This window comes from Symphalangus syndactylus, chromosome 16 (genome assembly GCF_028878055.3).
Source record: "Symphalangus syndactylus isolate Jambi chromosome 16, NHGRI_mSymSyn1-v2.1_pri, whole genome shotgun sequence".
NCBI classification, from domain to species: Eukaryota; Metazoa; Chordata; class Mammalia; order Primates; family Hylobatidae; genus Symphalangus; species Symphalangus syndactylus.
This window is the reverse complement of record NC_072438.2, coordinates 88,387,970-88,413,664: the sequence shown is the minus strand read 5'-3', so window position 1 is coordinate 88,413,664 and position 25,695 is coordinate 88,387,970. Positions and strand designations below refer to the sequence as shown.

General features: G+C 42.3%; 1 protein-coding gene across 3 annotated transcripts in view; it reads left to right on the top strand.

Moving 5' to 3' along the window:
• The window catches only part of TRIO (trio Rho guanine nucleotide exchange factor), a 365,439-nt gene that overhangs the window by 164,649 nt on the left and 175,095 nt on the right, over nt 1-25,695 (top strand). For all 3 annotated transcript variants that reach the window (XM_055245954.2, XM_063619580.1, XM_055245955.2), the window contains exons 9-10: nt 9,275-9,505; nt 23,363-23,485. In XM_055245954.2, coding sequence (XP_055101929.1) covers nt 9,275-9,505; nt 23,363-23,485 — 354 coding nt within the window. The remainder of the gene's footprint in view (nt 1-9,274; nt 9,506-23,362; nt 23,486-25,695) is intronic.

The following is a 25,695-nucleotide window of genomic DNA, read 5'->3' as shown; positions in this document are numbered from 1 at the left end:
TGCATGTCCTTCTCTGGATGTCATCCCAGTGGATACAGGATACTGACCTCTCCAGCTATGAGTAGTGTTCATCTTGGCCACTTGGTCAGATTGGTGTCTGCAGGGTTTCTCCAATGCACTGTCACCATTTAAAAAATTAGTCTTTGCCGCACATTTTGTGGGCAGCTACTCTAATAGAATACCAGTCTCTGTTCCTCATCAGACTTCTCACAGCCATAGTTTCCACTGAGGATTTCTGCCCCATAGCAGCCACCACTGTGATGATGATCACCTATTTCCATTATTCCTTCTGTATTTATTAGGTGGCTTTCTAACATAAGAATGAGCTGTATTTCCTTTCTCTTTTGTTTGTTTATATCAATATGAATGTATGAAATCTTACTGTATCGGTCGGTTATAATTTGATCCTCTTTTGATTCCTAAATTGTTTAGACTTGGCCAGCAGGAGCTTTTTTCTGTATCTTTTTGATATGTCCTTATTGTCCTTTGAGCACTTGTTCACAGCTCATTTTGTATTTTCCCTGCCTACCCTGGGATCACTCGTCTCACTAAGTGGGATGGTTCCTTACAGTATTGTATGGTGTTTAGAATTTTAAAGACCTGGGTTCTCAGAGTTTTGTTTGTTTGTGAGGTGTCACTGCTTCTAGGCCCTCTTAGCAGACAGAGTTAGGAAACATGAATGCCATCCGTTCACCCATCCATCCATCTATCTATGCATCCATCGCTCCACCTAACCACCCATTGTTCATCCACCCAACCACCCATCCACCTACCCAATTACCCAGCCACCCATCCATTCATCCATCTATATCCATCCATCCATCCATCCATCCATCCATCCATCCACACACCCAGCCACCCATTCATCTGTCCATCCATTCAGTCACCCATCCATTCTTCCATCCAACCATCCATCCCTCCATTTATCCAATCACACATCCATTGTTCTATCCAACCAATTACCCAACCACCCATCCATCCATCCATCCACCCTCCCGACCCCCATCCATTTATCCATCCATCCACCTAATCACCCAACTACCCATTCATCTGTCCATTTATCCAATCATTCATTCATTAATGCATTCATTCATCCAACCAATCACCCAACCACCCATTCATCATCCATCCATCCATCCATCCATCCATCCATCCATCCTCCTAATCACCCAACCACCCATTCATCTGTCCATCCATCCATTCAACCATCCAGTTACCCATCCATTCATCTATCCAACCAACCACCCAATCACCCATCCTCCGTCTATCCACCTACATTCATCAATCTACCCATCTACCCATATCCATCCGTCTGCCGTATCACTCAATTGCCCGTCCATTGACTCAGTCACCCAACCACCCATCCACATCTGTCTAGTCCATCTGTCCATCCACCCAATCACCCAGCCACCTATCCATACACCCAGTCACCCAACTGTCCATCTCCACCTCATCACCCAACCATCCATCCACCCACCCAGTCACCCAGCCACTCATTCATTTATCTATCTACCCAACCACTTATCCACCCACCCACCCACCTACCCATCCACACATTTATCTACACATGCACATACACGTCCATATAAAATTACTGCTGTGTCTATCTGTATCTATCTGTATTAAAAATACATGTGTTTATACATTTCGAATCCGATACCTCAGGGTTCTTTCCATCCTTTCCCTTTCTAAGTTTGTTAATCTATTCTCAGGCAGCAAGAAACCTGGCTTCTATTGTCCTTAATGTGTTAACTTATTTGTTCACTTGGTGTATTTGCTCCATTTCCCAACCATTCTGTCTGGGTTCTCCACCTTCAGCTCCTACCACCCACTCCCTTAACCTGGTGCAGGGACACCTCTGTTGGCACCTCCACCCCTCACTTCCTCATTTTCTTCATGCCAAGAAGGAACGTGTCAGGAAGATGGGAAGGGAAGGACTGCTTTTGTTTTGTAGGTAATTTTTATTTTATATTCCTAAATCAGTGTTTTGCAGACATGAGTGTCTTGGTTTAAAATGCGGCAGTACTCTACCCCAGAGACAGTGAATCTCTATTTTCAGAGGCCTTCCCTAGTGCTGCAGCGACTGATGCCGATGGTACACAGATCACATGCTGAGCAGCACTCCTGAGCTTGCTCTAAAGAGTTGGGGGTCTGCTGAGGAGGCGTCCATGTCACAGATGCGGAGCCCCTGCTAAGTGCTAGACATCGAGCTGGATGCCGGGTCATGTGGGGATAGGAGTACTTATAAACAGGGCTTGCTTTGCTTTTTTTATTTCCTTTTTCTTGCCTCTCTCTTCCGGTCCTTCCTTATTCCCTTTCTTCTCTCCTCCTCCCTTCGTTTTCTCTACGATTTTTTTTCTTTGAACAGTGTTTATAGTTTCTAGTCTCTGATCATATAAATTTGCTTTGGGAAACTTTCCCAGCATTTTTTTTTCCAAGACGCAAGCACCTGCTCTGCTGTGCTTTAATTAGACCTGCCCGTGTCACTCCTGTTTGTGCTTTAGCAACAGGAACGCACTTGGGCCTCCTGAACACTCACTTGCTTCAGCTTGCCAGGTCTGAGCTAATCTTGTTGGCTACAGTTGATCACAAGAGAGTGAAGCAGTGTAAATGTCGGAGATAAGTTATAGTCATTTTTAACATTTTAAGTAAGCCAACTCAGCTACCAGTTTTTCAACAAACTGAATTTATAAAAATGATTTTCATCTCAGTGTGCCTGTGTTGCCTCGCAAGCCTTAATGCCAGGTGTTTGGATTGCAAGGTGAGACTGCATAGTAAGCAGCCACACATCCACCAAAGGGCTACTGCTGCAGCCATGGAGCACAAGCAAGGCGAAGTACCGTGGGGCGTTGGCTTGCTGGATCTCATGTGACTTCAGGGCTTAGTTTCTGCATCCATTTCTCAGTTTAACAAATGTGCCAACTTAGTATGTGCCTCAACAGGGCCTCATGGGAATGACTGATTTGCTGCCTGCAAAGCTGGTTGAGCTCCTGTTTAAAGGCACTGTATCAGTGGGTGATGGCAGGGTCAGTGCTATTAGCATAAGATGAAAACACACAGCAAAATGAGTCACCTGGATAGGAAACTTCTTAAAACCAAAAAACCACCTCTCTGTGATGTGTGTGGAAGCTCAGTTCCCTTGCGGTAGAGTCATTTCTTTTTTTTTTTTTTTTTTTTTTGAGATGGAGTCTCGCTCTGTCTCCCAGGCTGGAGTGTAGTGGCGCAATCTCGGCTCACTGCAAGCTCTGCCTCCCGGGTTCACGCCATTCTCCTGCCTCAGCCTCTCCGAGTAGCTGGGACTACAGGCGCCCGCCACCACGCCCGGCTAATTTTTTGTATTTTTTTAGTAGAGACGGGGTTTCACCTGGTCTTGATCTCCTGACCTCGTGATCCACCCGCCTCGGCCTCCCAAAGTGCTGGGATTACAAGCGTGAGCCACCGCGCCCGGCCCGAGTCACTTCTTTTTTTGCAGAGTGGAGTCTTGTTCTGTTGCCCAGGCTGGAATGCAATGATGCCATTTTGGCTCACTGCAACCTCTGCCTCCTGAGTTCAAGCGATTCTTGTGCCTCAGCCTCCTGAGCAGCTGGGATTACAGGCGTGTGCCACCAGGCCCAGCTAATTTTTATATTTTTAGTAGAGACAGCATTTCGCCATGTTGGCCAGGCTGGTCTTGAACTCCTGACTTCAAGTGATCCGCCCACCTCGGCCTCCCAAAGTGCTGGGATTACAGGCGTGAGCCACCGCGCCCAGCTGTCACTTCTATCACAGTTGTATAAAGCCTCATTAAAGATCGCAGTGTTGCTGTAGCAACATGCAGTGCTGTAGTCAGCATCTGCCATAGTATCAGAGCCAACAGCCCATACGACAGCCCAGAGCTGTCTTCTTCTCACCCCAAACTCAGCTTGAGGCCTTGCAAGCACTTGAAATATAAGAGCAGCAAAAGTAGAGCCCAGGTGCAGTCTATGGAACATGCATGTCAGGCACATGTACCTGACTCACGCCAACTGGGCTGCTCCAGACGTTTCCTGTTTTGGTCTTATTTTAGTTTTTCCTTTCTGATAATCCCAGGTTTACAGGTGTCAGAGAGTCAAACCAAGGTAAACTGATCTGGTTTTGAATAAGAAACTGAATAGCTGAAAGAAATAGAAATCAGCATTTGGAGGTCCATCCTATAAGAACTTTGCCTGGAGAAGGAACCAGCTTTCTCTGTGTTCTCCCTGAAGCATGGGAAAGTATCTGTCGTTGGGAACACATGACCTTTCAGGAGGTAATTGACCTGCACTGTTGGTAGGAGCATCTTATGTAGCCATCTGAAGGCAGATTGGAACCTTCTTACTCAGAAGGGTTCAACTATTTGGCTGAGGAATGTCAACTATTGCTGCAGAATAAACTGGGTAGTTACCTTCTGACTCCTTTTCATTCTTTTCTGCTTTATTAGAACCTTGATATGAGAATAAGTTCAGCAAGAGTTGGAGAGGAGAGAGAAATCATTCCCAGGCTTAGGGTGGAGGTCTATGCTCTGCAGGCCATGGCGAGCTAAGCCTGAAAAAGAATTAAAACAGTGCTGGCTTTGAGTCAGCAGAAACAGTGCAATTCATTTCATAAAAGTTTTGAAGGAACACTTTTTCTTTATTACAGACTAAATGTCTTGGTGTATTTTGCCTGTTTTTGTTGTATCTTGGGAATGCCATTTTCTAGCACTTTTTAGATCTAAAACACTGCATTTGGACCTAGTTGATATGCTGTCACTCATCTTTATTTGGTCTTTGGGCAGTTGTTGCTTTTGCAGTGGTAAGCAAGAATGTCTAGATGCTGCTGTCTTTCCTTAGGTCAGAGCCACGTTCATCCCTTGTGCAGGTGAAGAATATTCCTGCCGGAAACGCTCAGCCCTCATCTGATTTTACAGGAAATGTAGAGATCCCAGTACCAGAAACAAGAATAGGCAAATCTCTGAAGTTTTATGGCTGTTTTTAAGGGTGGCATGCAGAAATCCAAGTTACAAGTCTATGTGCAGTTCTGATGAACAGTAAATATTCAAGAACCAGCCCATTGTTCTACATTTTAAATAGTTACACTTCCTTTTAAATATTAGGAACAAACATATCTTTGATATGGTAAAATTTTAAACTTGCCTTTAATTACCTTTTCTGCTTTAGTTAGTACTTGCATTTTTCTGAACTCATTTGGATATCAGAGCATTTTAGTTTCTCTATTTATAAAATGTTAATCTTTGTAACATGTAACTTTGATTGCCCTTCAAGTTCCACAGCTGTGTATTCTAAGAAAAACAAAGAGCAGACTGAAAAATGAGCTGATCTGATTGGTTAAAAAATTATTATAGGAAAGTCCTGCTATTTAATAAGCTTGATTTTCTTTTTGCAGCTGTTGTCTCTTTGTGGCTCTGAGTTTCAGTGCCTGGAAGCTAAAAACAGAGTTTTAAACAAAACGTATAACTGAAGTAAATTCAGTCACCTGGTTCTGTAGTTAAGAAATGGTGTACACTACATGCCATAAACTTACATTACTTGTTTTAGCACTTACATTTTATATGAATTTTTTTGTCTGCTCTATACAGTCCCTTCTTTCATTAATTTTCTCCTGGTTATTCTGTACCATTTAAAAATTATTATCTCTATACAACAGAACAGCAGTCTTCATAAAATTGTAGCATATTTTTTCCACATAATATTACTGTAATTACAAAGACTAAGACATTTTGCCAAAGGTGAAACTATATATGCCGTCCTTTATGTGCTTAAATCATGCGTTTTAATTGCCAAGTCTACAAAACTTGTACTGGAATAATATAGAATCATATTTGGAAAGGTTTATTGGAGAAATGCTGTTTTTGAACATGGATTTGGAGTTCCATGCTGTCTGGTTTTAAAGTGGGTACAAGAGGTGTTTTCTCGCCCAGGGTCTTTACTGCCACTGTCACTATCAGTAAATGACAGTACCAGTGGTGGGACCAACAGACACATTAATCCCTGCTTATGAATTCTCAGAAGGTGGAGCTTTCCTTAATGAGTTATTTTATGTTAAGGTATTTGTGTGTTGACTTCCTCAGCAGGCATTTCCCACTACCCCTCCACCGCCATGAGCAAGTGTGTCCTTCGAAATCCAGTCGTGATCTCTGGCATGGAGATCTGTTACACAGTTGCAGAGACACTCAAGGAATGAAAGATTCCATGGAATGTTGTTGCTCAGAGTACTCCATTCTCAGTAGAAGAATATTAATGGTGTCACAGGGATGCGTTTTGGAAACTTGCTGAGGGCTGGGGACTCATCTTGTCCTTTTGCATTTGGTGGTTTAAGTTGCAAAACAATGGCTTAAGAGAGAAATTGGCTTTCTCCGTCTGTAAAAGAAATCCAAAGGCTGTCATTCCAGGGCTAGTGTGTTAGCTCTATTAGTAAGAGATCTCTGGATCCTTCTGTCTTTCTGTGCTGCCTTTTTTTTAGCAGGTAGGCTGCTGTTTTTAAGATTGCCTCAGAGTCATCAATAACCGCTAAAGCTCCAGCCACCTCATTCAAGTTCTTGGCGGCAAGGAGGAGGAAGGGACAAGGGGAATGAGCATACCTGCCGGCTTAGCCCCTAAACAGCTTTTCTGGAATTCCCATTCAACATTTTTTACTTTTGTATATTGGCCACTCATATATGTAAGCAAGGCTGGGAAACGTGGCATTATAGCTGGAGTGTTGCTGTTTCTGACTGTAGGGGTTTGGCTATCAGGGAGGGGCAAGTGGACTTTGGGGAAGCAGCTGTCAGTTTCTGGCACATGTTCACCAAATCATACGCTCCGGTGTGCATTTTCCAACAGTATTGCAAGGAGTAAAATGTAGAGAAACTATTTGTAAGGAATTCTTCTTAGGGTCAACACAATGTGAAATGTATGACTTGGAGCAGTAGCTCTCAGTTCTAAGAGATGCAGCACTCCAATGATATAACACAAATTTTATGACACCTGCTTTATGATCCTGAAATAAAATGCATATGTAGTTTAATCTACCTTTGCATATATTTTATATGTGTACATAAAAATTATATGCTACAGTGTAAGTTGGAGACAAAGGTGATTTATGATAAAATGTTTTTCAGTCGATAAATGCCTAAATACATCTATTGTAGGTGAAAAAATTAGATATTCAGATGCTGGTCATATATATAAAACCATTGTGAATATAGCAACTACAACTGTAGCCTGGTCATGTGGCATCTTGGTGATGCAAGTATTGAGAATGGTTTTATTGTGGTCATGTGATATTTTGAAAGGGAAAACAGCTCTCGTAAAGTTCCAAAGAAAACCAAACACTGTCTTTCTTTGATTAACATGGTTTTTGGATTTGTGGAAAGATCAGTGATGTTAAAACTGGGCAAAAAGAGAAAAACTGTGTATTTATCTGTTAAAAACAGCCTTGCTTAGATGATCACAAAAAGCAGGACATTTCTCCACCATGTGCTAATACCCTGCTGATTTCAGAGTACCTTGCTTCTCTGAATCCACCACCCAAATCAATCATGGTGCCTCCTCTCTTCAAAATCATTGCATCAACAATGTCCACACCAATTTCAGTGACTTCTGGGCACAAGTGAGAACCCTGCTTTAGAAGACTCTTTAAATTTTCCATTTTTGTTTTAACTGACACTAACCCAGCAGTTAACTTGATTCGTTTTTCCTTTGTTATCTTTGGTTATGTCAGCTGAGCTCATTTCCTCTTAAGTTTTGCTGTAAGGCTGTATTAAGTGAATTTTAAACCCTGAAGCCTTCGTAAGGAATAATCAGCATTCCCAACGTCTCAAATTCAGGTATTGAAAAGTAAACGTGTTACAATGTGGCACAACTACAGTTAGAAGAGGATTAAAGGAAGCGATTAGGAAATTCTGCAGGGTCACTTGCCACCAGGTTTTGGTTTAAAGGCTCTCAGTTTTAGCTTTTCCCATTTACCTATTCTCTGTGTGCTCTTTTTTATTCTAAGGGTTTCTTCTAAACTGGGCTTGTGTCTGTTAAAAGTGCCCCTGAACTTGCTCCTCTTTTTTTTTGAGATGGAGTCTCATTCTGTCGCCCAGGCTGGAGTGCAGTGGCACGATCTCGGCTCACTGCAGCTTTCATCTCCCAGGTTCATGCCATTCTCCTGCCTCAGCCTCCCGAGTAGCTGGGACTACAGGTGCCCGCCACCACGCCCAGCTAATTTTTGCATTTTTAGTAGAGACGGGGTTTCACCATGTTGGCCAGGATGGTCTCGATCTCTTGACTTTGTGATCCGCCTGCCTCAGCTTCCCAAAGTGCTGGGATTACAGGCGTGAGCCACTGTGCCCGGCCTGCTCTTCTTACTAGAAACCCAAGGAGGTTTTTAGATTTGGAAGTATCTAAGCTGAAGGATCATGTGAAGAGGCCCTACTTAAGACACCTGCATCCCACACCTGTTTACCTTATGCATCACACACAGTTTGTGTTGTCTGATTGTCACTTTTTTTTCCCCAATAACATCTGGCATAATTAATTACTCATAAGTCTTATGAGCCACTTTTAAGTAGGAAAAATACGTAATGCTTTTCTTTCTAAATTGCGCCCTCACCTTTTCTTCTTTCTTTGATTAACCCAAATGCTTTCATTTAATTGTAGTTTGATAATAAATTGCCGTAATATAGCACTTGATGGCATTTTAATTAAAACTACTTTTTAAAGTTAATGAACCAAATAGAATGGCATTTTAAATTTTCTTTTGTGAAGTTAAATTGCTCTCCAGCTATGTGAGAAAGTTTAAGTACATATTCTTTGCCTAGTGCTAAATTGATTTTTTTGTTTTAACTGAGGCTTTAAGGAACAATTTTGTTCCATTGTGATGATCTGTTGTATTCTCTCTAACGTGCCTCAAGATAAAATTATTACTTTTAAATTTTAATTTGCAGATATCCCAGGAATGCAGTTTCTGTTCGTTGATTTATGGCATTTAAGGCAAATAGTATGCCTATTCCTTGAGTAGTATCTACTACAGTGTTTTGTAGTAATTAATGTTCTTTTATTTTCACCTAGTGTTTTGCATCATTTGGCTTTGTGATGTCATTGGATAGCTGATGGATTGTTTTAAATTTTATGCTATATAAAACTGCCTCTGAGTAAAACTGTGGTGTGTGAATGTCTGGGTGTGTGTGTAATGTGTGTACATGTACGTGTGTGCCTATAGGTGCACACACATGTATCCAAGGACAGCATCTGTGGCACAGCCTAGGCCAAACCTCAGATCGTGAAGAATCACTCATTTCTTTTGTGGGCAGGTGAGCCAAGATGGGAAGTCGCTCCTTGACAAGCTCCAGCGGCCCTTGACTCCCGGCAGCTCCGATTCCCTGACGGCCTCTGCCAACTACTCCAAGGCTGTGCACCATGTCCTGGATGTCATCCATGAGGTACTGCACCACCAGCGGCAGCTTGAGAACATCTGGCAACACCGCAAGGTCCGGCTTCATCAGAGGCTGCAGCTGTGTGTTTTCCAGCAGGACGTTCAGCAGGTCAGTTTCGCCTCATGCCCTTCTGCATGGGAAATGGCTTGTATTGAGTAGAGTTTGAATACATCATCATATTGGGAAGATCTGTGCTTAAGGAGTGATGACTAGAAGGTAAGGAGAGGAGCTTTTTTGTTGACTGTAAGTGAAAACTGGGCTTAAGAACGCATGTTCAGGCTGCTCTCAGCCAGTAGCTCCTGTGCACTGAACCCAGGAGTGGATGTGGGGCCTGCACTGGGAAGTGTCTTAGTTTTCTTCTGGAATCGGATCATTCTCATTTATATTTATTTGTGACAATAATGCTGGTGTGCTCACACCAGTGTATTGTTATAATTTAGTTAACACTTGTCTGCTTTTCCAACTATGTAAACAGTGAGGTGGTCATGCTTCACTTCCCACATGGTAGATAGTGCAGTCCATGGCACACAGTAGGTGTATTGTAATTAGTTACATCCTTGATGAAAGGTAGACTTTTATGACTATTCATTTCTAAGCAGTTGACATCTCTTTTGTTTTAAAGAAACAAAAATAAGACTAAGTCCAGTTCCCCATTGATTTGCTTCCTTATTACAGAATAAGAGTTTTCAGGATTAAAGCTGTGGGAGTAAAATATGACATAGCTTTAGGGATAAATAAGATAATAGCCATGTCCTTGCCCCCAAATAGAGGGAAAGACAAAGGAATGAATGAGGTGTCACCTCGGGGGAGGAGGAATCCTGGAGTGTGCAGGGCAGCCCATGGCCTCAGGAAGTTGGCAGGGAACCGCAGTGATAAGCCTGCAGGAGAGCCACTCTCAGGATCTCAGGTTTCCATCTCCCTGAGTGTCATGCGAAGATGAGTGAGTTTTCTGCTGAGTGGGCTGGGAATTTGGAGAGTCGCCCTGTGTTCTAATGAGAGTGAGATTCTATGTCATTCACCGTCACTCTCATCATTCTTCACGTGAATCTGGTAAGTTCAAAAGACACTGAATGGGCCAGGTGCTGTGGCTCATGCCTGTAATCCCAGCACTTTGGGAGGCCGAGGTGGCAGATCGCTTGACACCAGGAGTTTGAGACCAGCCTGGCTGACCTGGTGAAACCCTGTCTCTATTAAAAATACAAAAATCAGGCCAGGCGAGGTAGCTCACACCTGTAATCCCAGCACTTTAGGAGGCCGAGGGGAGTGGATCACCTGAGGTCAGGAATTCAAGACCAGCCTGCCCAACATGGTGAAACCCCGTCTCTGCTCAGAATACAAAAATTAGCCAGGTGTGGTGGCGCATGCCTGTAATCCCAGCTATTCCGAAGGCTGAGGCAGGAGAATCGCTTGAACCCAGGAGGCAGTGGTTGCAGTGGACCGATGTCGCACCATTGCACTCCAGCAAGACTCCGTCTCAAAAAAAAAAAAAAAAAAAAATTAGCCTGGCGCGCTGGCACATGCTTGTAATCCCAGTTACTAGGAGGCTGAGGCAGGAGAATCACTTGAATCCGGAAGGCGGAGGTTGCAGTGAGCCAAGATCACACCACTCCACTTCATCCTGGGTGACAGAGCAAGACTCCGTCTCAAAAAAAAAAAAAAAAAAAAAAAAAAAAAGACTCTGAGTGGCCCTGTGATTTTTAATTTTCATATACCGTGCTTTGATTCTAATTTTATTTTTTGAGTTCTCTGAAGGTTACATATACAGAGTGCTTCAGGAGTGATCATTTTGTTATTATTCATACTTCTTAACAATGTTGTTTTAATCCAAGAAGATAATTGCCAGAGAAAGAATACAGTGCAGGAAAGAAGAGGGTGGAGCCAGTGGTGAAGAGGGATTGAGAGGACAGACATTGTGGGAATGAAATCATGAATAATCGTGTTTTTGAATTGTCCAAAAACTTCTACAAACCATGAAATGTTGGCAGTTTAAATCTAATTGTTGAAAAATTCCCCACATTCCTTGTATCCCTTAGGTCGAGCATAATTCCACATCCGTGGACTGATGCACTTCCCAAGAGGGGGCCGCATTAACTCTTCTGAGGGAGCAGCAGCAAGGGCACCCCCTCCTTTCCCCCCACACCCCATTTCTCGTGGCTCTTCTTTCTCTAACTTCATGCTTAGGTTAGAAAAGGGCACAAGGTAAGGAAGCCCTTGGGAATAGGCTGAATCTGGCCATCTAATTTGGTGCCAAATACTTAATGTGCTTGAATTTAAAAACAGCAAACATGTAGAAAGGTAATTATGATAATTATGAGGCCAGTTCTTTAAGCTAGCTTTTTTTCCCCTCTCAAACAGCTTGGATGTCAGCAGGAGAAAGTGTTTTTTTGCAATACACATAATGCATATATGGTCCTGTTAGCATTCTATAGAAAACAGATATTGCTCATTAAGGTAAATATTTTTGTTGATGAATGATCTGGAATGGTTTGAACTTGCTGTGTGAACAAGAAATTGCTCTGTAGGCTTTAAATTGTGAGGTAAAGAGTGAGGCTGATAAGATTAATCAAAGCAAGTACTGTGACACTAGGATGTCAAAACCAAAAACGTGTTTCTGAAACTCAAGGAATTAATGACACATAGGGAAGTTTTTGCCATATTAAGCATAGAGTAGGAGAGGCAAGTTAAGAATAAATGAAAGAAAAACAGTAGTGTTTTAGAAGGACGTTACCAGCAGAAGATAAATTTGTAAAGACAGTAGTAACCGAAATCCATAAGAACGTAGTAAGCCAGTTAGAGACACCACAGTGGTTTTCATTTGATTGTTTTGAGTGATGCAAAAGCACCTGTAAATACATTGAGAAAAAGGAAGAGCAAGTTACTGAACAATAGGCGAGGCATGGAATGATCACAGTTTTATGAAAGCAACCCCAGAGGAGTAAATGCTTGTCTGTTGAGAAATATTTGAAGGAGCAAATATGTCTGTTAGTGGGCCCTGAGGAGCTGAATGGGGGAGGATGACAGAGGGAGTTTGGTTTGTAAAACATGGTTAATTTTGGTTTCATGGTTAATTTTTTCCCCTCTTAATAAACGGGGACCAATTCATAACTTCTGTGTAGAAGGCATTTTGGATGGTAGTCGGGCATGGCAGGAAAGGTGGTTGAAGCTGCTGTGTGTAGCACACTTACCATGCTTCCAATTTAGAGCTGGGCGGGGAATTGGGAAGACCTGCTGAGGACTTTCCCAGATGCACGTGCTGGCTGCCTTTGCCATTGTTCACTTAAAAAGAAAATGGAAATTCTTTATCACATTTCCTAATGATCAAATAATATACATCTCTCCATTGCCTTATGTTTATTATCAGAGTAACTCTCAGCGAAGGTTTGGTTGAATGAATGAATGAATAGCTGTGTTACTGCTACACACTGTTTTCTAGTTTAGAGTATGCTTTAGTTTTCTCTAAGAAGGTAACTTATTTTTGCTTTACCTGTTCAGATGGGTAGAAGTGGTCCAAAGAGGATGCCATCAGACTTGTTTTTCTGCCTCACCTGTTCGGCTGTCCTGGCTCTTCTTGGATTGTTGAGATTTAGTTATGCCAGCATGTCAGGAGCAGTGAGTGGCCCCATAGGTTTGCTTTCCTGAAGCTGGCTGAGTCCCCTAGAGGAAGCCCCTCAGCAGGGATGCCTTCTGCAAAGCCCCCATTCCCCTGCAGCCCTTCATGTGTGAGCGCCACCTCCTTGCAAGTGTCTCTTGGCAGGCCCCTCCAGGGCCATGTTGGACCATTTTTTAATTAATATTCTTAAAAAAAATGATCAGGCAAACCTAGTCCACTCTAAATTCTTCTTGTCCAGACTTTATTCTTTTTTTCTCTTTCCAAAATACCTTAATTGAATGTGCGATACTCTGAAAGTTTCAGAGATAAATATGTTGACAGGGTCCAAGTTCCTTTTCTCAAGGAATTTATAATCTGATAAGAGCAGATTATTTTTAGCAGATAGTTTTGTAGTCTACTAAATTTGACTCTGTCAGGCTCATCTGCAACACTCATGTCTTTGGTTAATGTGGAGTATAATTTGCTCAGGCATAAATTTGAATCCTGCCTGTCAAAGTGCTATCAGGAGTGAGATGCTATCAGGAGTGAATGAAACTTGTGACCTCTTCTGTGGTGTCTGATTGCCTTGCAGCATACACATTTTGATGGGGCATATCTACACTTTAGTGATCTGTGCAAATTTGGGTGTTCCTGAGAGCTTTTTCTGAATTCTTCTCAAACGTCAAGGGTCTAATGCACAAGGAAAAACGAAAGGTCCTACAGTAGAGGGGCAAGTAGCAGCTATCATATTGAGGGCTACTAGGAATATCTTCGTGGAAGAGGTGGAGTTTGAGCAGCTGTTTGAAGGATGAGAAGGTCAGTAGATTGAGGAGTGGGCAATGGGAATTCCAGCAAGAGTAGGAAAGAGGAGGCAGGACCCATCCAAGGAGCAGCAAGTGCCTAGTGTGGATGGGGAGGTATGAGGTGGGGCTGGTGCCGGCAAGGTGACATGGGTCAGGCACAGAAAATGGGATCAGGCACAGAAAACGTGGGGTCAGGCACAGAAAACGTGGCCCCCATGATGAGGGTTTTGGGCCCCTATTGAAGGAGCTCTTGCTTACCTGCACTGAATGCCAGTGCATGGTGCCAGGGCTGTGTGTGATGTCTGAACAGCACCAAGCTCATCTTGGTGCTTCGTGGGTGCTCACTGCCATGTATGTGTCTTTCCTCTCTGCATGCTCACAGCTGGCCCATTGAACTTTACCCATTTCACCTCATTGAGTTCAAAGCTCGAAGGATCTCCTATTCTGTGCCTTTTAACTTGATGCTGTAGGCCATGGAGGGTGGATAGCAGGAGCAAACCTGAAGGCCAGGAACCTCATTAGGTTCCCATGTGGACACCTGATATGGTTTGGCTGTGACCCCACCCAAATCTCATCTTGAATTGTAGTTCCCATAATTCCCACATGTCATGGGAGGGACCCAGTGGGAGGTAATTGAATCATGGGGGCGGGTCTGTCCTGTACTGTTCTCATGATAATGAATAAGTCCTGTGAAATCTGATGGTTTTATAAAGGGGAGTTCCCCTACACAAGCTCTCTTGCCTGCTGCCATGTAAGATGTGCCTTTGCTTCTCCTTTGCCTTCCGCCATGATTGTGAGGCCTCCCTAGCCATGCTGACCTGTGACTCCATTAAATGTCTTTCCTTTGTAAATTACCTAGTCTCGGGTATGTCTTTATTAGCAGCCTGAGAACAGACTAATACAACGCCCCTGCAAGTCATGGGTGGGTAAGTCTTGGAGAGTAAGAACGGGAGGACCACAGAGACAGCCATCAGTGTTTCATTCACTGGTGTTTCCCAAGTGTCTGGAAGAGCAGATGTCAGTATTTGTGAATGATTGAATGAGTAGTTGAAGGAATTTAAGGAATTCCCCAATTTTGCTAATTAAAGAATCTTTGGGGTTAAAAGTTGCTTCATTTATTCTAAAATGGGGGAGGGTTGGTCTTATATCTGGGAGATATGCCTGAAGGAATGGAATCTTTGATTGGTGTTGGGGAACTAGGGGTGTCCAAGGAAGGAAGTGATAATTTCAGTGCATGGGAATTTTGGAAGTGTGAGATTTCTCATGAGGATTTCGGTCATTTGAATGCAAAATGAGGGTCTTTTACGCTGAATTCCAGCTGCAGGAGGGAAGTTGGCATATGCCTAAGAGGCATAGCAACACATCCCAGGTCTATAGAGAAGTCATTTCACAGATTTGCTTCGGGTCCCAGCCTATTCCTTCAGCCTGCAAAAGCCAGCTCTGCAGGAATCCTGACTCTCAGGAGCTCTAGGTTTAGCATCACCTACACTAGACCTAGCTTTTAAGTGAAGTTTGAGTTCCTGAACTCCCTTGTCATCTGTTCACTGAGTCAGGAGGGAGTTTTCTGATTCCACTCGTCAGAATCATATAGCCCTAGCTGTTTAACACTTGCTTCTGTTTACACTCCCACACTTGCAGTTTTGATTGTGTCTCTTAATTAGAATGGCTACAGGATTGCCATCTTCTCTGAGTTCTCTGTTAGAATTAGGGAGTGCTGAGTGGAGGCACAGGCTTGGTTTTGGATTGGGAACCACTGGGCGCAGGTAGAGGCCGCCTGCTGATCTTCTGGTGGGTCTGGAGCCAGCTCCTAATTACCTTCTGCAGTAGTGAGCACAGAGGGGGCGGGACTGGAATCCAGCCATCACAGGAACCACAGCCGGGAAGGAGCTGCAGATTTAACAGTGAGAGGAGAAAGGCTGGGGAAAGGGCTGGCTCCCTCCCACACACCCCTCACCTAAAACATCTTCATTGTCAGTCCGTGGTGAATGCTAGACCTCAGAAGTTCCCACTCTTCCCCTAGTCCCGAAAGCCCACAAATGTGTGTTGAATTCTGTGTCTGTTTCGTTTCACTTTTAAAAGTAGTCACACACACAGTAGAATTTGAAGCTGAAGCCACCTCATTTTCCAGGTAATAAAAGCAAGCCTTGGAAAAGTTGAATGGCTTGGCAGAAGCACCGAGAACCTCTTGGTGTTTTTTCTGTGTCACTGCTCTGGGTCTGAGGAGGATGCCTACCTTCTGAGCTAAGCAAAGAGTAAAATCAACATGATACTGAAGAAAGAATCTTTGAGTGGTGCTTTTAGTCACAGGGAAGAGGCTTTCCTAGAAGTTGCAATTGCCCGCGACTATGAAGGAGAACAGCCACTTAAGAAGAGAGAGAGAGAGAGGAGTTTAGTCCTTTAGGAGGGAGGGAATCAATGGAAAGGGAAAAGGAGCTCCCATGACCACTCTCCAGCCCCACCCAGCTATCTCAGGCCTCCCTTGCTCTGCTTCATGGCGATTAGACAGCTGGGGGTGAAAGATGCAGTCTGGGGTCTTCCTGAGCTTGGCCTCCGTGGGAGAGGGAAAAATAAGACCAGGGATTTCATGAGTAAAATACACCAGAGTACTAGGAAAGAAAGTGTGAGCTAGACTAACACAGAATGAGTATATGAATTCCAGTAATGTAAACTCAGAAGGATTCCTTCATTTGTGATTTTCACTTTGTAAGTAAATTTCATTAGTAGCATAATGTTGACTGTCCTTACATGTAGCACTGCCAAACACCAGCCTTTAATAAAAATTAACGTTATCTACGTGAAAGTCTTCCTTTATGGCCACCTACTTCTGTTTAACCGATCCGAAATGATGTTGCTTAGTCAGTGAGTCATCTTTTGTTGTATATCCGTAAAATACCATTGATTTGATAGTCAAGAAAGCTCAGAATGTAATATGTTCATTTCTCTATCAGTTTCCCCAGTGATTTAAATAAAAGACAGTGATTGAGTAACTAAAGTAAATGGAACCAGGTTGTTAATTTTGGTTTTATAGAGAATGTGGGCTGGCAGGGAGGAAATCTTTATTTTTCAACTGGAAAAAAAATCTGACTTTGTATAAAAAAGAACAAATTCAGAGTATTTTAGATTTACCTTTTTCATTTGTGTCATGTATTCTTTAAATGGGTTATAGAATCAGAGGAGCTTATTTTCATTTTTGTGTGTGTAAGATGTGACTTAGAAGGGTTCTCATTGTTTTGACTTAAAACACACTAATTCATTATGTATTGTATCTTGAGGACAGTGGCTGCAGTTGACAGGTGATTATCTATTTTCTCTGTGTGCTCTTTGGATCCAGAATTACCTGTAAAAACAAACTAGCTTAGTATGTTCTTGGTTGCTTTATGTCAGATGTATTATGTAATTTTTCAAGTGGCAGTTCTAGAGATGGAACTCTAGTTTTAGAAATATTTTAAAGACGGTGTTTACAAACTGAAGTGGAATGTGGTGAGCTTGGAGTTGAGAAGACCTCCATTTGAATCTCTTTTCTTGGGCAGGTTATTTATCCGAGCCTCAATTTCTTGCTTAATAGAAATAATGATAAAAGTCTGCTCTCTTTTTATTTGTAGCTTTTATTTGTGATTCAGAATTCAGAATTTCTCAAAGATTAGAAATGTAACACAGTGCATAATACTAACACTTCTAGTGGCATCTAGACAGCCCCCCATAATCAAATGCATGGCTATTTCTGTAGCTGAATGTTCAAGGACTTGCACTTATTAAGGACTCAGTAAAGACTATAAGTACCCTCAGGTTAGGTTTTATTGACAGATGAATTTTTAGAACCAAGTTTTGAAAAAATATTTGGAATGTCAGAGCTTTCTGTGGTTGAGATCATGGACCTGTATTGCCCTCCCAAGCAGAGCATAGAACAGTCATTCAATAAATGGAGCCGATGGCAATGACGCGATGCTTGACCATGATAGAAAACCATTCTAGGAAGTATTTGCAATCAACACCTCTGCATTTCAAAGGGAAAATATCATTTACATTGTTTTTCACATTGTATGTTGTTGTGAGGTAGGCTTTGAAGTACTCTCCTATTTGATGAGGGTTTAGTATGTGTTTCTTTGTCTGTGTTGCTATAAAGGAACACCTGAGGCTGGGTAATTTCTAAAGAAAACAGGTTTATTTGGCTCACGGTTCTGCAGGCCGTGCAAGAAGCACGGCACCAGCATGTGCTTCTGGGGAGGCCTCAGGCTGCTTCCACTCAGCATGGAAGGCAAAGGAGAGCCGGAGCTGCGTGTGCAGAACACATGGCAAGAGAGAAGCAAGAGAAGGAGGAGGGAGGTGCTGGGCTCTTTTCAACAATGAACTCTTCCAGGAACTAAGAGTTAGAACTCACTCCCTTGAGGTGGTACCAGGCCACTGATGAGGGATCTGCCCCCATGACTGGAACACCTCCCAATAGGCCCCACTTCTGACACTGGATATCATATTGCAGTGTGGGACTTGGCGGGGCCAAACAAACCATAGCAGAGAGAGAAAGAGAGAGAAATTTTTAAACAAATTTTTAAATAGTAATTACTGAGAGAGAGGAATCCATAAATACTCTACAAGTCCACAAATACTGAGTATTAGATAGTAGGGACCTACTACAGAAAATAATTTTACAAATAGCTTATACAGGATGGCCAGAACTCTGCAGCAGGACTCAGGGGAAGCATTACCTGTGGCCAGTTCCTGTTGCATCTAATCAAGGGTTGGTAACTATTCGCAGATTTACCCTAACTCAATTTTGCTGAGCATTGTAACAGCGTCATTTCCTAAGAGGTTGCTTACCCAATAGCCTGAACCATTCTGAAATAAAAGCGGAGCTCTTTCCTTTCTCATCTCACCTGTATGTCAGGGCAGAGGCAGTGTAGATGGGAGGATGAGCCCTGAGGCAGGCATCCTGGCTTCTAGTGCACACTCAGGCTTTCTCATAAAGTCACGGAGGGCCCTGCCTGTGTCTTCATCTGTAAGAGGATAGGGATCGCCCTACCCCTGGCTCACTGTGAGGGTGGATGGCTCACCGCATGCACAGCCTTAGGTCAGGGGCTGCTTCCACAGCAGGTGCTTGGATGGCGAGATGATTGCTAGTCAAATGATCATAATCATATACCACCATCACGTTCAGTCTTGCAATTAGGGCCTTGGTTTCCTTTTCATTACAAACAGGGAGCTAAACTAAACATTCTGAACAGCTTTCTGCCTTCTGACGTTTGACTTAGGTGCTGAGCGATGGTAGCTGTTTCAAGTGTGGGCGGTCCACTTTGGAAAAACCATGACCTTGGGACTGTCATTTTGTCCATTAGAGGGCACTGGTGTACTGAGGAATGAGCCCACACCACACCCTCTGAACAGAGAGGAAGGTGGTGGTGGTCTCCAGCTTTGCTCTTCTGCCTCTGTGCAGAGTAGCCATGGGAAGGGATCAGCTTTTGTGTTTTTCATCTGGAAGGGAAGCAGCAAGCCCCAGACCAGCCTTATTGTCAGTGGAGTTGAAGACACAGAGCAAATAGATGACAGGACTGTCTGGGAAGGGGGCGGAGGTGCAGCTGGCTGGACTGGATAGATAAAGGCCTGTAATTTGCTTATCTTAGTATGTTTTAAATGGGAAGATTTCACAAGCATGTCTTTAAAATGTTACTTAGACCAGGTATATTGACTCAGGATCACTGGGTAATCTGAGTAATCTACCCATACTTAGAATCAACAGCCTCATGGGGAGTTTGGTTTTGAATATTAGCTGGATTTCATAGCTTTCTGCAATATTTTAATAAAGTGGAAATTATTATTGGAATTTGTACATATTCCTTTGAATTATTTTCATGTTTATTGGAAATACAGTTTCACCTAGTATTTACATTTCTGTCTGAAGGAATCACCGATAAAAGAAAAATGCCCATTATAATCCTGAGTGGTTGGTTTATAGCAGCTTTTATTTCCAACTTTAAACTTCCACTTGGAAACAAATTTCTTTTTTATTTTTATTTTTATTTTTTTTGTTGTTGTTGAGATGGAGTTTCGCTCTTGTAGCCCAGGCTGGAGTGCAATGGCATGATCTCGGCTCACTGCAATCTCCGCCTCCCAGGTCCAAGCGATTCTCCTGCCTCAGCCTCCCAAGCAGCTGTGATTACAGGTATGCACCACCACGCCCGGCTAATTTTGTATTTTTGGTAGAGACAGGGTTTCACCATGTTGGCCAGGCTGGTCTCAAACTCCTGACCTCAGGTGATCTGTCCACCTTGGCCTCCCAAAGTGCTGGGATTACAGGTGTGAGCCACCGTGCCTGGCCGGAAACAAATTTTTATTAATTTAAAAATATTGCATTTTGCTTCCTCTAGCCCTTTCTACCAAATAATGTTTATCTTTTATTTTTTGAAATTGTGCCCTTATTTCAAGCCTCTGTGGACTTTCCAGTAATCATCAGGTTTGCTGCTTACGGGTGACCTAATTTTTCTCTTTACGTAAGTTGAGTAATATACGGAATATACTATATAGTTTTAAAAAAGTCTCCTTAGCCCTCCTGTAGATCTTACAGGCAGGTGAACTGTAGCAGAGGTGTTACTTATGTACCTCTAAATTCTTTTCAAGCTAGAAATATTGGATACTTCTCTTTTGCATGGTTTGGCCTCATGCCCAGGAGCACATTCCATTAAATGTATCCATTCTCAAGGCTGAGAGGTCCAGAAGTTGTCCTTGAGACATTTCTTTAGCCGTGGAATGGACCTGTGTTTTATAATATAATAGACTGTGGAACAAACAACTCAGCAACTCTTTGTCTGCCTCGAAATCAGGTGGTGAATTTGGCAATACCTTATAGGACTCTCTTTTTAATCCCAAGAAAGAAAAATAATGTACTAAATACATGAGTTAAAATAATATACTCAATACGTGAGTTAAAATAATGTGCTCAATACACTAAAGCAACGTGCTCAATACACTAGTTAAAATAATGCAGTCAATACACTAGTTAAACTGCACGCCCAATACGCTAGTTAAAACAGAGCACTCAATACATGAATTAAAACAATGTGCTCAGTATACGTTAAAACAATGTGCAAGTTAAAACAATGCACTAGTTAAAACGATGAGCTCAATACGCTAGTTAAAACAATGTGCTCAATACACTAGTTAAAACAATGCACTGAATACGCTAGTTAAAACAATGCACTCGTCAAAGTAATGTGCACTCAGTGCACTAGTTAAAACAATGCGCCCAATGTGCTAGTTAAAACAATGTGCTCAATACACTAGTTCGTGTGCTCAATACATGAGTTAAAACAATGCGCTCAATACACGAGTTAAAACAATGCATTCAATACTCTAGTTAAAATAATGTACTGAATACACTAGTTAAAATGGCATATGTACAGCCTGTGCCATCAGGAGCTTGAAATGAGATGGAAGCTTGCCATGAGTTCTGGTTAGAGGCGGGGATGCCATTTGCCACATTGACGTTAAGATGCTTGACATAGAGGCATCGAATGCTGACAACTACCTGTGACTGTCACCACTGGGCAGGTGAGGAACCTGAAGCTGAGAAGGAATAAAGAACTTGCCCAAGAGCACACAGCTAAATTCGATGTCTCTGTATGGGGGGCTGGAAATGGAGGGGTGGAAATGAGACCAGGCCCGGCCTCCACCCCCACCGCACACCTCCCACACGTCTGATTTCAGTGCCTGCCAATTCTAGAAGGGTCTGTACAGAGGACCACGAGAGGTTTGTTAAGGTCTGCAATTTACCTGTAATACCAACTTTGCTAGACCCTGAGCAGAAAGGACCTTCTGCCAGGCCCTCAGGTGTGAAGGTCAGTGGTTTGGAGCAATGAAGAACATGTCAAGCTCTGATGCTCACCAGCTGCTGCTTTTTTTCCCCTGTATCTATGAACATGGCTGATCTCTCTACAGTACAGTTGATCAAGGGCAAGGAACCACAAGCTAAGCCCCTTTTATTTTGCCATTAGCAGAGCTATGGCTGGTTGGCTTCCCAAATTGCCCTCTAGACCAGTGTCTTTGCTGTGTGTGCCCATTTGTTCTTTAGTCCAGGGTCATTTTGATCTGCATCGTCTGAATGTTTGTGTCCCCCCAAATTCACGTTGAAATATGCTCCAGAAGAGGTGGGGCTTCCGGGAGGGAATTAGGCCATGAGGGCCTCACCCTTGTGAATAGCATTAGTGCCCTTACAAAAGAGGCCTGAGAGAGCTCGTTTGCCCTTTCCTCGATGTGAGGACACATAGAAGGTGCCTTCAGCGAGGAACAAGCCTTCACCAGTCACTGAGGCTCCTGGCTCCTTGATCTTGGACTTCATAGTGTCCAGACTATGAAGCCCTACATTTCTGTTGTTTATAAATTACTCAGCCTAAGGTGTTTTGTTAGAGAAGGCTGAATGGACAAAGAGAGCACCAGAGTTATAACATGCAAAGTATGAGTGATCCTTCAATACTATAGCTGTGCATTAACAAATATGTTTAAATATTTAAAATCTTTTAAAGTTTTTAGTTTTTAGCTAAAGACATCACTGACTTAGTTTTTTGCTAGTTATCTCCTATCCATCAAAGAGGACAAAGTGGTCATTTGATGTAGCGTAAATGCAGTTGTCCCTCAGTGTCTGCATGACCGCCCACATATACCAAAATCTATGGGTGCCTAAGTCCTGCATTTGGCCCTCTGTATATGTGGGCTTCACGTTCTGCAAATACCGTAGTTTCAGTCCGCATTTGGTTGTGGATGCAGAACCCTTCTGTACGGAGAGCCGACTGTACTTATTTTTTAAAACCACATAAAAATGGACCTGTGTATTTCAAACCCATATTGTTCATGGCTCAACTCTGGTTTGTTAGATATTGTCAGTGTTTTGTGATTTAAGTGTGAGACCCAATGAACTACTCAGTTCCAACTACAAAGTTTAGAACATCAGATTGTACTGCTTTGCTTTTACTTTTTCTTTGGTGTGGTGGATTTCACCGAGCAAGAACTTTTAAGTAATTAAATTCATGAAATGCTTAGCTTTTGCAGCATCTTAGTTTAAAGAATAAATTATCCAAGCTCAAGACTGAGGCATGTAAGTGTTAGGTTTTACTTCATGTGTTTGAGTCTTCCAAAGAAGAGATGGAAAAAAAATGACTGTAGTTAAACTTGAATTGCCTTAGTAGTGTAGCTTTAAGCCTTATAAAATTGCTGAGTTAAATTGGCCCTGTGTGACTTCCTAATGACTGTCTTATACAAAACCCAGTCAGTTTGGTGGCTCAGTGGTGCATAGATAAGTTGAGATTTAATTTAATCATTATTGCATGTAACGTTTATACATAGAAAGATTTACACTTTTAATGTAAGAGATGATTAAAGTCCTGGTGGGAAAGCTGATGTAATTATCAGCTTGTAATTATCAAGTGTGTTAAATTAGTATCCAATTACTTCTTCCCATTTTTTTTTTCTCGTTTGCTTCTTGTTTCTTACAGAGTTTTGACAACAGAAGGTGTCTTCATTGGATAACCTTAAACATTGAACATGGCAGGACATTGTTTTTATGGCATATGTACCTGTATTTCATTGTAGGTGCTAGACTGGATCGAGAACCACGGAGAAGCATTTCTGAGCAAACATACAGGTGTGGGGAAATCTCTTCATCGGGCCAGAGCGTTGCAGAAACGTCATGAAGATTTTGAAGAAGTGGCACAGGTAAAACAATGGCTTCTATTATTTTATCCCATAAATACCCATGTGGTTGATTTTGGATTACAGTTTTAACCACATTTGAGATAAGTTAGCATTAGCTCGATGTGTTCGACACCTCCGATTTCAGAGTGAAGTTGTCATTGCCTAGGCAGAAACATGATTTGGTAAGTTGACCCTTTCTAAAAGATGATGTTCTTGGAACAGAAATGTGGCTTGGGTGTTTTTGTCTTGTTTATTATACCAGTGCCTTTTGACTACTTTGTGAAATTCCAGTTTATAATCAGGAAATAACAGTTCTTTCTGCGTTTCTATAATAGTAGGCTAAGCCTTACTTGTCCTGTTTGCATTTCTTTAAATGTATGTGCTTAGGAACTGGAGCCGGGAGTCCAGGGTGTTGCGAATGTGGGATTTGTGGGATTTGAGCACTGGCCGCGTGACTTTGGACAAGCCACCTAACCTTTGTAAGATTGACTTTCTGATCTGAAAAATAAGCCCAGTAATTTATTTAATAAGATTTTTCTTATAGTCAACTTCTTTAAACTAGTGAGTTGCGGCTTGATGAAGTAACACAGCAGAGATTCAGAAAGGAAGTGGTGAAATGTTATGGTTGAATTCATTTAATAATGTACTAAATATAGATTTATTATATAGAACAATTCTGGTGTTCTGAGAAGGAGGAACTCAAAATTCGAACTTCATGGTTAGGTAGTGGAAGCGAGTCATACAGTGTAACTTCTGCAGACACAAGACCTAGCTGCAGGAGCCCTGGGTTTCAGAATTTGTTTTAGACATGGCTGCAGTCGCCTCAGGAAGCACTTGGATCCATTTTGCATGCAGTTTTGCAGAGTCAAGAACTTCCTCGTGACTAATTTGAAGGTCCATTCCTTAATTTTGTACAGTGATTGTGAGTAGCTCTATCCTGTTGAATGAATCCATGCTAATTGATGTGTATGTGTGGTGTGAATAGCCGTCGTGCATTTTCTTGGGCTAGTGTAAAAAAAGAAATAAAAAATACTTTTCATGCGAAGCTTTTTGCAAATGACTGTCAGAAAGGAAGATACTCTTTCATGTTAATGTTCCTGTCTTAGATTTAAAAAGTTATGATTAAAACAGCCAGTAAAGCCCAGAAAACTCAGGTTCAAGGAAGAATCTGGTTTTGAGAGCACAGAAGGTATCTTTACTATCATTAGTAAATCTTTGGCATAGCATCCTTCCTAAGTACCTGCTCTGTGAATTCTTAAACCACCGTCGCTCTTTTCTGCTTATCCCCCTGGATTCAAATTACCTTTCAGAGATGTAACCTGTCACAAAGTTATTATCCAGGAAGCCATTTCTCTCAACAGCTTTTCGTATGTGCCACGTAATTATCTTGTCTTCTTGGATAAAAGAGTGTGTCATTTAGGAAAGCAGGAGACCTTGAGTTCATTCTTGATTTTTAAAAGAAAAGCAGACCAGTGACTCCCTGGTCATTACTCAACTCATTCATCTTCTGCAAGGAGGATAACTGCCTCCGTAACACGTGGACATACAGAATGTCCCCACATGTGTAGCATGCTCTAAATTCTGATTTGTGACAGCCATTACAGCATGCATATGTACAAAATAGGCTGTTGTTTTGCAATAAGTTTGGTTCCTAATATAAGATGTATTGTTTTTAATCTTTTAAAATAAATTACTAGTGGAAAATGCAGGGCAAATTATTTGCTATCAAGCATTTCCTTTATACTGGCATGTATTTACATGCCAAATCTTCTCATCTGCTTATTTTTCCTTATTAAAATACTTCTAAAATTTACCAGTATGACTCCACTGCTTTCTGATTGCAAGACAGTGGAAAACTTTATCTCTCGGAGCCTGTTTTCCTCGCTGTAAAATGATGCCTAACACCTACCTTCACCGGGTTGCTGTGATGAGAATACATGTAGAAATGCCTGACACTCAGCAGGCGCTTGTGGTGCTGTCTTTGCCTAGAACAGTACGATCATTCAGATTATTCAGATCTTTTGGTGAATACTAGCCTTGTGTTTACGTTTTGGGACAAGAGCCACTAGAAGGCAAATGCGCCTGCGACTTTGCTCTTCCTGCAGTCTTCAGCTGCAGGACCAGTTCTTACTAAAGACTGCCAGAGGCTGTATTTGGAATCTAGTGGAAAATAATGAGACTTGGCTCTTCCTGCAATCCTCAGCAGCACTGGAAAGCAGCACCAGAGGATG